The sequence below is a fragment of the Xyrauchen texanus genome, chromosome 31 (assembly GCF_025860055.1).
Source record: "Xyrauchen texanus isolate HMW12.3.18 chromosome 31, RBS_HiC_50CHRs, whole genome shotgun sequence".
NCBI classification, from domain to species: Eukaryota; Metazoa; Chordata; class Actinopteri; order Cypriniformes; family Catostomidae; genus Xyrauchen; species Xyrauchen texanus.
The window spans coordinates 21304788-21318006 of NC_068306.1; the positions used below are offsets into that span (position 1 = coordinate 21304788).

Sequence of the window (13219 nt, forward strand, 5' to 3'; positions counted from 1 at the left end):
CTGCACTTAAGGACAAGGTTTTTTCTCAATGCAACATTGCTCGGTGTTAATTTGTTGAAATATTTGTAATTATTGGCCTACTGAAATGCGTTTTTCTCCTAATAAATACCGGTTACATGTTCTACACTAAATGAGTTCCTTCTCGTTCCATACAGAAGATAAACTACAATAAAATATAATTTTAACTTGTGCATGTTTTGCAACTAAAAATACGTTTATTTTTAGGTTTACTGAACTCAGCTACCCCTAAATAGTCCTTAAAATATACCACTACATACAAACAAATGTCTAAAACATACCGGTGACAAATACACTTGACATTTTTATGCTGAGTGGGCCCTCTTTGTCACAGGGCCTGGCCCAGGACAAAGTTCCTGGTCACAAACCACTGACAACAGCCCTAGACAAATAGGAATCTTTTCCCAATGACCAATTTAAGAATTGAACAAAAGACAAGCTCTCAATCTGTTAGAAATTCACAATGCAACAAGAATTTATTTAAGTAAAACATTACTTGGTTACTGTTGTTTGAGATTAGTCACTGAAATGGTGTTATTTTATGCAGAACAAGCTGTAAAAATACTTTGATAAATATTTTCAATTTTATTCACTTAAGCAACACTTTCCCCAGTAATACACACTCTATAAAAGACCAACCAAGTATACAAAAGCCTTGTGTGTTTGACATCTCCACAAAGTACATGATTTCCCCAATTGCATTTTTAAATCTTCACAAGTCTGCATTTTCACAGTATAGTTATAAGGTTATAAAAACTTCAACACAAATAGGGTCTTCTATAGGTGATAGACTGTGATGCATCTTCACTCAACCATAACAGTCCTCTGAACATTATTGTATCCATCAACAATAAATATTTGTATATTAAAAACACATTTATAAAACTTACAGTGCAATCAGTAAACACAACGGTTACATATCATAATAAATAACCAATACACTATAAATAAATAATTACAGAAGGTGTGTGGCATTCACACAGTACTCTAGACCGTCGGGATGGAGAAACACCCTTTAGAAAATAAATAAGCAAAAAAAAAAAAAAAAACACAAACTTGAGAGCACATCTTGATGCAGCTAAAAGGTTGCACTACATTCATCAGGGACTTCAGTTCCTTTCAAGCACACAGTTCTTTCTATATGTTCTCCAGGTGCAGAAGAGCGAAGGTCGTTGTTCCACACACGGAACCAGTGTTCAAAACATCCTTTATGCCAGCTATCGCATATGGGGGGTTGCCAATCCCCAGCAGGACATGAAGTTGAATCCTCAGCCATAATCTTTTCTCTGCATGTGTCGTATGTCCTGTAAAACAATTATATGCACACATTATATTAATAAACCATCATCAGCTAAATCAAATTAACGAATTATGGTCATTATTAATAATTTCAATAACATTCAATGGCTTTCAATTGTTTGTGATAACTGGAAAATAATGAACCTCTTTCAACCCCGCGTCCACATGCGTTGACGTTGCATTTTGGCCGCGCTATACCTAACACATAATATTAAATTAAAACCAAATGAACGCTGTTCACAAGACTCTAAACGGTCATTTAATGGTTAATTCTGCCGCACAGAGTCACGTGACAACAGCATGACGTCGATTACCGTGAAACGCTCCTACAGGTGCAAAGCCAACAAAAGTGCCTCTGGTAAGAAACCTTCAAGTTCTTTCATTGAAACTGGTTTGGTTGTAAAGAGTTGCATCTCTAGCTTAGTTTAATCTGCCACTTTAAAAAAAAAGATATGTATATCTTTTTTTTTTTTTATCTTAGACCTTTTTCCCTCAAAAGTTAAAAAAGAAATATTTAAAATAATTTTCAACATCTGTGGGCCAGATGTTGGCCATTATATTTTAATATGTTTTACTATATCACTGTACAATATGGTTCTATTCATTAACATTAGTAAATTCATCCCATGTAATTTCCCATTTTTAAATTGAGAAAAAAAAAATTATTCATACAAAAGCTGAAAAAATGTTGCATTAAGAGTCTTTATATGGAGTAATATGGAGAATGAAAATAAGGTGCATTTTGAACTGTTCCGAGTCCAGTGCAACGACAGCACACTGGAGGCTGTCATTCATTAAATAGTGAGCAAAGGTGCAACCTTTAGCTTTCTAATAGGTAGATAATGTTTCTGAAGATGATGCTTAGACCACTCAACAGGTTTGGCAGACATGGGACAATGATAATCAATACATGAAATCAGAATTTTATAATGCAAAATTAAATTAACATGGTTGACGCTGGCCATTACTTTTAATTAGAATTACTTATTCAGCAGCAATGTCTGTAAACACACACGTGCAGGAAACCAGTTAGATACATGCATGTAGCATGTACTTCACAATGAAACAAGAATTGTTCCAGGTGTAGACAAACATGCCCATTTATTGAGAACTATTTACCTTTCTCCTCTCATCACTGCCGTTCTGATGTTGCCTCAAGTTTGCACTTTTCTTCACGTTCCACATCAACATCACCTTTTTTGTGATACCTGTAAGACAAAAAGTACACAGATGGACTTCCAAATGAATCTTGGAACAAAAATAGTTAAATTATTTAATACTTATTTATGGGAACTTACTGAAGCGCCAGCAAAATACAAATGATGGTGAGACACATGAGCGACAAGACCACTGCTATGACAGCTAGAGCTGTGGTCCGGCTGTAACGTTGCTCCTCTTTAGCTACTGGTAGTGTGAAGAGGTGGCACCTCTCCCCTGAATAACCTCCTTCACATCTGCAAGAACAGACATTCATAAACTAAAAAGCTGAGAAACAAAACTCAAGAGCCACATCATGAGAAAACACATTTGGTGTTGGCTTTATCCGATGACCATTTTGTTAATAATAGCAATGTATATGTCTACTTATTCTGGTCTACTTATGAACGGATTTAAAATTTTGAATTAATATTTGAATGAATCTTGAAATCACATTTTTGATACATTTGTGGTAGCATGATTCCTAATATTGTTGGCTCCTTATAATTAATTGCTAGTCTATTATTCTTCTTCATTTGAAAGTTGCTTCGGATAAAACCGTACTGAATGAATATAAATGTTATAAAAAAATTTTAAAAACTCCACAGAACTCACACACAAGAATGAGTGCGCAAATCCTTCAGATACTGACACACTCCATGAATGCAGAAGTCTTTGTATTCCCCCAGGCAGGGGTTCTTCCTCCCCTTGCCCTTTCCTTTGCCCTTCCTTCTGCCTTTTCTCTTGTTCTCAGTAATGGGCATCATCAACGGATTTTTGGGTTTTGTGGAAAATGCCACTGTTGAGCAAGTGAGATCAGTGATGCAAGTCCATGATGATGATCTAATATGGTACGATATGCAAACCAATTCTTAAATGTCTCAAGCCACGCCCACACTAATCCATTTTTTCATTAAACTTTAAACGATTTTGCTACGTTTTCGCACCGTAACAGCATTTTCATTGAGACTTTCAAAAACGCTAACCAGAACAAAATTTGGAAAACTTAGTTCGCAAACTAAAAACTTTGGTTTCAGACTTACACTGATTAATGTGGATGTGGCCTCAGTCAACAAAAATTGACTTGGAGAACAGATATTTCCAGGGGAGGTTTACAGTCCTACAAATCCAAAATGCAGTAACCATGCAAACAGTGAAACTGGGACTAATGGCTACAAAAAAGGTTTGATAGTTGTCCAGCCAAATGTGGATTGTAAAATTGAAAGCACTGATTTATCTGAATGAGTTGATGGTAATACGACTGTCATAGTGTAAGAGATTTCATAACAAGTGTTAGTTTGATATAATGTGTAGTTCTTGCATTTTGCCCTTGCAGGACACACACACACTCTTTCGTAATGAAATTGATACTTTAATTCACCAAAGTGGCATTCAACTGATCACAAAGTATAGTCAGGACATTACTGATGTAAAAAACAGCAGCAGCACCATTTGAAAAATGTATTTTGATCAAATCTAGACAGACCCTATTTCCAGCAGCCATCACTCAAACACTTTATCCTTGAGTAATCCTGCTAAATTGGTGCTAGAAAATCACTTCCCATATCAAACACAATTAAAAGCTATTTGGTTCATTAAATTAAGCTTAACATTGCATTTTTTTTTTTTTTTTTTTTGAGTTGCCACAGTATGCAATAGACTGGCATGTCAATATTAGGTCAAAAATGGCAAAAAAAGAAACCGCTTTCTCTAGAAACACAGTCAATCATTGTGTTGAGGAATGAAGGCTATACAATTCTTGAAACTCCCCCCAAAAAAACTGAAGATGTCATACAAAAGGTGTACACTACAGTCTTCAAAGACAAATGACAACTGGCTCTAAGGAGAGAGACATGGAAGGCCAAATGTAACTAAACAAGATGGGAAGTACAGACTCTAGTTTGAGAAATAGATGTGACAGCTGACAGCTTCATTGAATTTTACCTGCTCAACAGGTTTCATGTACAAGAGTAAAGAGAATTCTCTGGGGTGCAGACATTATGGGAAGAATTGCAAAGACACTTTTGAAACAGAAAAACAAAAGGGAAAGAAAAGGTTACAGTGGGCAAACAAACACAGACATTGGACAACAGATAATTGGAAAAGAGTGTTATAGATCCTAACCCCACTGAGCTTTTGTGGGATCAGTTAGACTGTAAGGTGCGTGAGAAGTGCTCGACAAGACGGTCACATCTATGACAAGTGCTACATGAAGTGTTGGGTGAAATGTCACCTGAGAATCTGGACAAACTGACAGCTATAATGCCAAGGAGCTGTCGTTGCTGCACGTGGAGGATTTTTTTTGATGAGAACTCTTTGAAATAGTTTAAGAGGTTCTGAAAAATTCTCAAATTGTAAATGGTAATTTCACATGTTATTAATATCCTGACTATACATTGTGATCAGTTGAATTCCACTTTGGTGAATAAAAGTACAAATTCCTTTCCATAAGAGCTAAATCTGTACATTATTCCAAAGTTTTGGCCGCACGCGCACACACACTGTAATAAAAAAAAAATTAAAACCTCTAGGCTGATAGGGTTCATAATCCCCAGAGAAATAATCTTCATCTTGATCATAAAGATCCAAGTGCGACACCCTATCAACCTCGTGGTGACCTGTCCTGCGTGTTTCCTCAAGGGTGTGTAAGTGGTTAACCACTGTTCTGGGCTTGGCGCTCTCATACCTGTCCATAGAGGCGCTACTGCACACATTGAGTAACACTGTAACAGAAAAGGAAACTCTTAGATATCTAAAATACATATTCTGTGTACTATAGACACACAAATGAAGGTATGGGGAAAACACACACACACACACATATATATATATATATATATATATATATATATATATATATTGGGATACAAGATCGTAAAATACATGGAATATAAGGAGCACTCTGTCACTTTGTCTAAAGTATGTCTAAATTCATCATATTAATCTCATAGCAATTCATATCTACATGGCACTAAACAGATCGAAGTCATACTCTAGCATGAGCTACGTGCACATATTAAGCAAAGTAATTTCAGTACATTCTACAAAAAGCCATTGTTTTAAACGCTCACCAAGACAATGAATGAGAAGGATCCCAAATCGTAATGTATCCATATTCCTTTTTAGTTAGTTCCAAAGATTAAAAGATCATAAGTTGGTGTCACAGTAGCTGCCTGCCTCCAGCACCGTCCGCGTTGTGGACGCAAATGCGCGTGCTGGAAACTGTGTCAAGAGTCTCGTGCGTTGTGTCGCGGCGAGTTGAGATCAAGATCAAGCGCGCTCCATACTCTGCTTGTGTAGTTATATAGACAGACACACTTCCCTTTTATGAATCACTGGCCACACCTAATCAATTAGTCAATACACATTCATGCAACGGTAATATTGAAAAAGCTGGATCGGCGACAGATTAATGGACAATTTCTATAGGTTGAGGGGGCAGTGGAGCGACAGTAGTTTTACTATCAAATTATTTATTATTGATAACTCATATACCCATTTGCAAAATACTATTGTTATTTTATTCATAATGTAAGTTTTCTGGCTTGTGAAATGGAAAAAGGATAAAAACAAAACTGCCTTACTGATCACTAAAACATGCATTTTGCATTTATTATTTCAGGACCCAACAAAATCTCAGTTTAACCTTTTTGTTTGTTAGGTCATTAAGGGTTTATTGGGATCACTGGCACCACCTTGTGCTCATAATTTCATCTTGCACAATGAAATCAAATATATATACCTTAAGTTTGCCTTTATATTGACAGAATGAAAAGTCATCAACTTCCTAAACGACTTGTAAATTTGGTCAAAATTCTGGCTAATTTTGTTGTCGACAGATCTTTGATCTAACCTGTTTTTCTATTGACCTCCTGAGAAAAAAAATAAAAGAACAAACAAAATAATCACTTTTATGAAGCAGACAACACATTCATGACCATTTATTGACCATACATATGCAAAATCAAAGACAGACCAATCTAGGGGATTTAGACATCTACAATAATGAGAATTAATATGTGTAAGGTAGCCACAAGAAAAAAACATCTTCCAGTTTATTTTTAAAAAGCAGTTTCAACAAGCTTTCTTCCACATTATAAAAAGTGGAGTTGAAGCACCCCCTTATGCCACATGAGGCTGGTGTTCTACAGTCTCTGAAGTGACCGACATGTTTGGAGGATATTCACAAGCACAATCATGACTAATGGGTTAGACAGCAACCGCAAGGACTTGAGCTCTACTGCAGATGCTTCAACTCAGAGGAAACACAGAAAACATAACACTGATTCCAGTGGTGAGTTTCAGAATACAGGTGGGCTAGGAATAAATCTGGTTCTTCCTACAAATTCCACCAAGAATAAAACATGTATCCTTTCTTTGTGTCAGCAGCACTCAGATGCATCTACATGCCCCATCCGCCTCCCATGCCATTCATGCCAACCGAGCCACGGCTGCCACTGTAGTAGCTGTTGCTCATTCCACTCTGGTTATCTAAAAGAGTAGAGAAATGCACATGTGAGGGCCATAAAAATAGACAATATTACACAATGAAAAAAAAAAAAAAAAGCATAAACATCAGCACAAAATTAACACGCACTGTAGTCGTTGTAGCCTCCCATGTTGGACTGGCTGCTGTACCCTCCTGTGTAGCCCCCACCCATCTGCTGCCCTCCATGCCCATAAGATGATTGGTTTCCTAGGAAGAACAAATATCACACTGATCTAATATTCTATTGAGAACACAAGGGGCCGTTCAGGTCAAAAGTGTTCTTGCACCTAAAAAAAAAAAGCCAAACGGAGAGCAACGAATGGAACAAAAAAAACGCAGGTGTCTTCACACTGGGAGATACGGCCAAAAATATTATCATAGGGCTGTACAATTAACCTAATAAATAATTGAGATTACAATTACAGCTGCCACAATTAACTAATTGTGAAGTGTCAATTATAGCAGTTTATAGGTCTACCCAAAACAGTTCTCAGCTTGTTTTAGATGTGTAGCCGACAAATATGGCATGCAGTTGATCCACCCAAAATAAGTATTTTAATGTAAATTATATTAATCGAAATTAAATAGCAATTACAATGTCAAGGAATATAATCGACAATTATGATTTGTCATAATCATGCAGCCCTATACTATCACAATATATTTTTATTTCATATCGTTCGATATCATTACTGGTTTCCACACCAGCAGGGCTATGTAGCTGCTAGCCAGCTAATCCTTCCAGTTTTCATGACTGTGATTAATTTAGCTAGTTGTGTCTACAACTTGGCCAAACTGCATTTTTAGCGACATGTACCTGGTCCGATCGTCCAGATGTAGAACAAATGCCAAATATTAAAAAAATACTCTAAAATGTATCATCAATAGAGGATTTATATTTTCGATATTGTTCTATGTCTAAAAAAATGTATGCTTGTGTGAGACGTGGCATAACAGTCAAAGACATCCTACATTACCTCTGGATGCAAAAACTACAACGTCTCCTATTTTTGTAGTTTCTCTTTGTAAGCACTAAAATGTCAGCCTCTGTCATCATGCCCATTGACTGATCATGGACTACACATTGCAATAAAAAAATGGCAATCTGAGTTTCAACAAATCAAGGGCATCAGCATATGCCAGTCCCCTGGGAATCAAAGTTGTTTTACAAGGCAACAGGTTACCACAACGCCTGCTTCAGAGGAAATGTATGTTGCTGGATTTGCCAGAATAAGGCAAGGTGGATCCAACTGTACAATGATAGTCAGCAGCTTGTACTTGTGAGAATAGAACAAGTTAAATAATTAGCTTACCCATTCCTCCCATCATCTGTCCTCCATAGCCACCATTACTGCCACCTGATGTGGAGTTCAAGAATAACTCAACATAACGGTGCTCTGAAAACAAGGGGAAAAAATAAATAAAACTTAATGCAAAATGCTCTTTTTTAATTCAAATAATAAAAAAACAACAATAGTTCAAATTACTTGAGTCAGGATACACATTACTTACGCATATTTGCTTTGTCCTTTGACATGGCAGCAACAGCATCTTCATGTGTTGCAAATTCCACATCGGCCTCGCCAGTTACCCGCCCGTCAGGTCCAATCTCAATGTGCACACGCACCGGGTTCAGAGGAGAGAAAAACTGCACGAAGAAAAACACTCATTTGTTAGCACCCAATTACAAAAAAAAATATCAAAAATCAAAAAAATAAAGTGTACTTACATTGTAAATGTCGGGTTCGGACGCACGGTATGGAAGACCCCTCATGTGAACACAATGACCAGTGGTACTCTGAAAATTACCACCATCACTATAACGCCCATCTGACACTCCTTAAAAAAAATACAAATAATCAAATAAACCACATTCAAGATGGTAGAAGCACAAAAGTGTTTTACAACTGACTGCACAAGTACAACTGGGGCCGGTCTCACCTCCACCGTATCCTCCACGTCGCACCCGATCAAAAGATCCGCCACGACTCGTTCCATTATAGCCCCGGCCTCCACCGCTGGGTCGATCATAAGGCCCAGGTCTCTGCATCCCTATGCCTTTACGTGGGGGTTCGTAATGTGTCCGCACTTCAGCTCGACTGCTCTTGAAGATCTCAATATACCTACAATCATACAGATGAGCATAAACGCGCTGGTTCCAGTTTGTGAAAGAAATTCAAGGCTCAAAGACACACCTTTTCAGAAGTACAATTAACACAGAAATAACAGCATTACAGTGGAACTTCACCTGTACTACATGTACAATATCCAATGGATCTGGGAGTAAAACAGAAGAATTTTCTTCCACAAAATTGTCATCACATCTAAAGCTTTAAGAACATTTGCCAATCTTTATTTTAAAAAATAATAAGCTAAATCTTCATTGTTTCCCAAAATGCTGAAATCCAATGCTTTTTATATGCTTTGTGATAAGGTTTTATCGTGTGAGAGGGATTTTACTGGTCATCCAAGAAGCTTTGCATCAATAAACAAAGCCCTCTAAAAGACAAAGCCTCACCAGGGCTTTACCGATTACGGTACAATCCATGAATTGAACTTTAAAACTCACAGTAAATTAAGTGTGTGCTAAATTCGTAGATAGGGATCCATTACACTTTTTATAAACACCTTTCAAATTGGCTGCTGCAAGGCACTTGTCTGTACGAAAAGGAATTAGAATATCCCATTACTGCTATGCATCAAATATGCTTTCAGCCTTTTTGAATCCAGATGTTTGCTTTCGACGACGGTCACTGATGAACACATGAAAAGCACAATAAATACATAAGAATCCATTAAGGTCATTGGAAGCCCCTCACTAAGATGTGTAAATGTCCATGTGGCGTGTGTTGGTTCATGTTGCATACCACTTTTAATATTTACTGCATTAAGTGTTAACCATAAGAAAAAGAGCTTAACCATCCAACCATCCATCCCCACCTGTGCCCTATTCTTTCCTTGTGTTTCTTTAGAGCCTTTTCAGCTATATCCTGTGAAGCAAACTGCACGAAGGCCTCCCCCGTACTCCTCCCCTGGAAGTCCACCGGCAATGTTATCCCATTTGGCACGATTTCCAACCCTTCAACCCAAGGACAAATAACCCCAACGGGGACATATTAAATAAATCACATGCCCATTTACAATGTTTTTTTTTTCTTGAATGAAAATAAGAAAACAAAACATATTGCAATGATTGATCCTACTGATCCACAACTTGAGGACGTGGCCTACAAGTGGGCGAACATTCCACTAACTTGGTTAAGACTTGATGGTAAAATGGCCATGACAAGAGTTAGTAGCTGACAAAAGGAACATTTTAACTCTAAATGTAACAGAATAATTTGGTAAAGCAATGATGGATTTCCACAGTCAACATGGGAGGATCAAAAGGGCAGCTCCGAAGCAAAACTGCAAAAATCTATGTGCCAAATTGCTTTCGCCCAAAGGTTGAAAATTCTAATTTCCTCGCCATCATGCCATCGCAGATATGGATGTCGTTCTTTCTTCTGTAGCAAACAAAGATTTTTAGAAGAATATCTCAGCTCTATAGGACCATACAATGCAAGTGAATGGTGGCCAGAACTTTCAAAATCCAAAAAGCACATGAGCATAAATGTAATACATAAGATTCCAGTGGCTAAATCCATGTCTTCAGAAGTGACGATAAGTGTGGGTTAGGGCTGAAACGATTAGTAGACTTTATAGTAAACAATAAAAAATTAAAAAATCGCCGACAAAAATGTTTGTTGCCGAATAGTCGTTTGATCTCAATGAAACATGAGATCGCTTTAAACTAATGATGATAGCAGCACTGCAGTTCGCGCCTGACTGAGGAGAGGATGAATTACACAGCTCACAGTCCAGATGCACTCTAAACTTTCCAAACAGCTTCAGGTGATGTAGATCACAAAGTATGAGGGAATTATAATGCAAAAATACAAACTAAATACAGAAGCACTCTCGTTGTGGAATAAGTGGAGCCAGAGCTGCCGCTCCGCTGATGCAAAACTTGCATGTAGAGTGTCTTTAAAGGAAACACCCTGACGTTAAATTTTAAATGCAGTTATATTTAATGCGTTATAGCTTTACTAAAGTTCAAATAATACGGAAGCAGATCATGTAAATAACTACAAAATCAGAAACTGACATTTTTCTGTGCGGTCAGCGCCACTTCTATGAGTTGCGCAAATGTACCAATCTGAGGGGGAGAGAATGAAACTGCATCCGGCTGATGCACACTGTCGTGGGGACACTTGTCCCTCGAGCGCACACTTGCAGCTTGATTCTAACATATTGGCTCGCAACTTATTGAATCATAATACATGTCATGGTGGATTTCTTATTGTGAAGAAAATAGGTAATATGCAGTTTTGTTAATACGAGAGTTTTTTTTTTGTGATTTAAAGATGGATTGAAGCAAAAGAAAAAGGTAAGAGAGGTAGTCTTCGCCCCATTAAACATTGCAACAAAATGTGTTTTTGATTTGTTTTCCCAATATGAATATGTAAAACTCCTTTAAAACAATGTACACATTCTTTAGCAGCTGTACTGCAGAAGAAAAAATTAATATAAAATTTTAAATACAAATATTTTTACATTTCTAAAAATCCTTTAAAAAACAAAAGATGCATTCACCTGAGAAGCAGCATATGAGATATTTATACTTGCTTTTAGAGAATAAATCTTGAATAGAAGTATATTTTGTCTTTCCTGCACTCGCAGAAGTATAAAATACACTTGAATACAAAATGCACTTACAGTATATTTAAGATTCACATTCTTTGTGCATATGCATATCCAGTAGGTACTGGGCAGGGAAGAGAAATTGTAGTAAAAGATAACAAATAATAATCTGAAGACATGGATTTAGATTCAAAGTTCTGGCCACCATTCAGAATGAATGGACCAAAAGAGAAGAGATATTCTTCTAAAAATCTTTGTGTTCAACAGAAGTCAGTCACACACATCTGGGATGGCATGAGTGTGAGTAAATGACGAAAAAAAAAAAATCAGGATGAACTAAACTTTTAACATCCATGGGAACACCCAAAAGTACCTTGCTGAGGTCTATGATGGGCCATTATATCTCCAGATGCAAATGTGAAGGGGTCTAGGAAAAAGTAAACATACCTGAGAAAAACTGAACAATCTCTTCCTTGCTACATCCGAAAGGAAGGCCACGAAGTCTGACCAGTCCATCTCCCTCGGTCTCTGGACAATTCGGACCTGTGTGCTTCATAACCCAGTCCATTTCCACATTGTTTGATTTGAATACTAAAAGAAGAAAATCACCATTGAGCATGTTCTTGTTTTGAGACAACCAAAACAGTACTGCAATTCAGATTAACACACAGAACTTCATACCTTCTACATATCTATGCCCCATTGTCTCCCTGTCTTTTTTGACCGCAATCTTAAGGTCTTCTTCTGACTCGAGCTCCACGAAAGCTTCTCCACTCGGTCTGCCTTCCCGCGTGTATGTGAAGTGGATGGCTGTTCCATTGTTGCCAATTTTGCAGCCTGCAAAGAAACGTTTAAACATTAACACACATTTATTAACTCTAAACGAGAAATAGTCAAACTACTGCATTCTTACTTGAAAAAAACCTGGATACTTCTTCTACGGAGCATGACCAAGGCAAGCCCCGAACACGGACGACAAATCCTTCATCATCAGCCATGATATAAATCTGCTTTCAGTCTATAAGAGAGATTAGCAAACAATACATAAACTCAACAATTACTCATAAAGAACAAATATGATAAAATTACACCGAATACAGTTCAGTCGGAAACACATTTATTAAACTCGATACATATAGATACCATTATAAATTTGATCGATAAATAATGCATGCTTTGGAATAAAACTACTACTTCTTCGAACAAAAAAAAAAACATGAGGGCGCATTAGGAAAAGGCACAAGCAGCATTGAAACAAAGAGCGCTCGCAGGCCTGCAAAGCCCGGGAGTTTCGCGACAAGTATTGATTTGACTCAGACACAAATTCAGCTCGTACAACAGCAATTTAAACGTACCTTAAATAAAATTATGTTATTAAAAAAATAGGTACTAGAAATTATACCTTGGTATTATTTATATTCTCTCTGCCCGGCGTGGTCACGCTGCTACGTTTCTCCACTTTTCATTTAGAGCAGATTCGTGACAACTTCCGGCAAGTGTGTACGCCCACTTCCGCAGATGCAAGCAAACGTG

The 13219-nt window shown here is 37.3% G+C and overlaps 3 protein-coding genes across 4 annotated transcripts in view; 1 reads left to right on the forward strand and 2 right to left on the reverse strand.

Annotated features, from left to right (window-relative positions):
- The window catches only part of LOC127624720 (tetratricopeptide repeat protein 1-like), a 472844-nt gene that overhangs the window by 124049 nt on the left and 335576 nt on the right, over positions 1-13219 (forward strand). The window lies entirely within an intron of this gene.
- LOC127624726 (proheparin-binding EGF-like growth factor) lies at positions 488-5778 on the reverse strand. The gene is made up of 6 exons (XM_052099583.1): positions 5586-5778; positions 5040-5237; positions 3130-3313; positions 2616-2771; positions 2437-2525; positions 488-1322 (listed from the first exon to the last, which is right to left on the reverse strand). The coding sequence occupies exons 1-5, from the start codon at positions 5626-5628 to the stop codon at positions 2450-2452; spliced, it is 657 nt and encodes a 218-aa protein (XP_051955543.1). The 5' UTR covers positions 5629-5778; the 3' UTR covers positions 488-1322; positions 2437-2449.
- On the reverse strand, positions 6443-13170 carry LOC127624717 (heterogeneous nuclear ribonucleoprotein H-like). Its single transcript, XM_052099570.1, has 11 exons — positions 13089-13170; positions 12600-12704; positions 12368-12523; positions 12134-12277; positions 9944-10082; positions 8945-9126; positions 8733-8842; positions 8516-8651; positions 8317-8400; positions 7112-7210; positions 6443-7005 (listed from the first exon to the last, which is right to left on the reverse strand). The coding sequence occupies exons 2-11, from the start codon at positions 12682-12684 to the stop codon at positions 6917-6919; spliced, it is 1224 nt and encodes a 407-aa protein (XP_051955530.1). The 5' UTR covers positions 12685-12704; positions 13089-13170; the 3' UTR covers positions 6443-6916.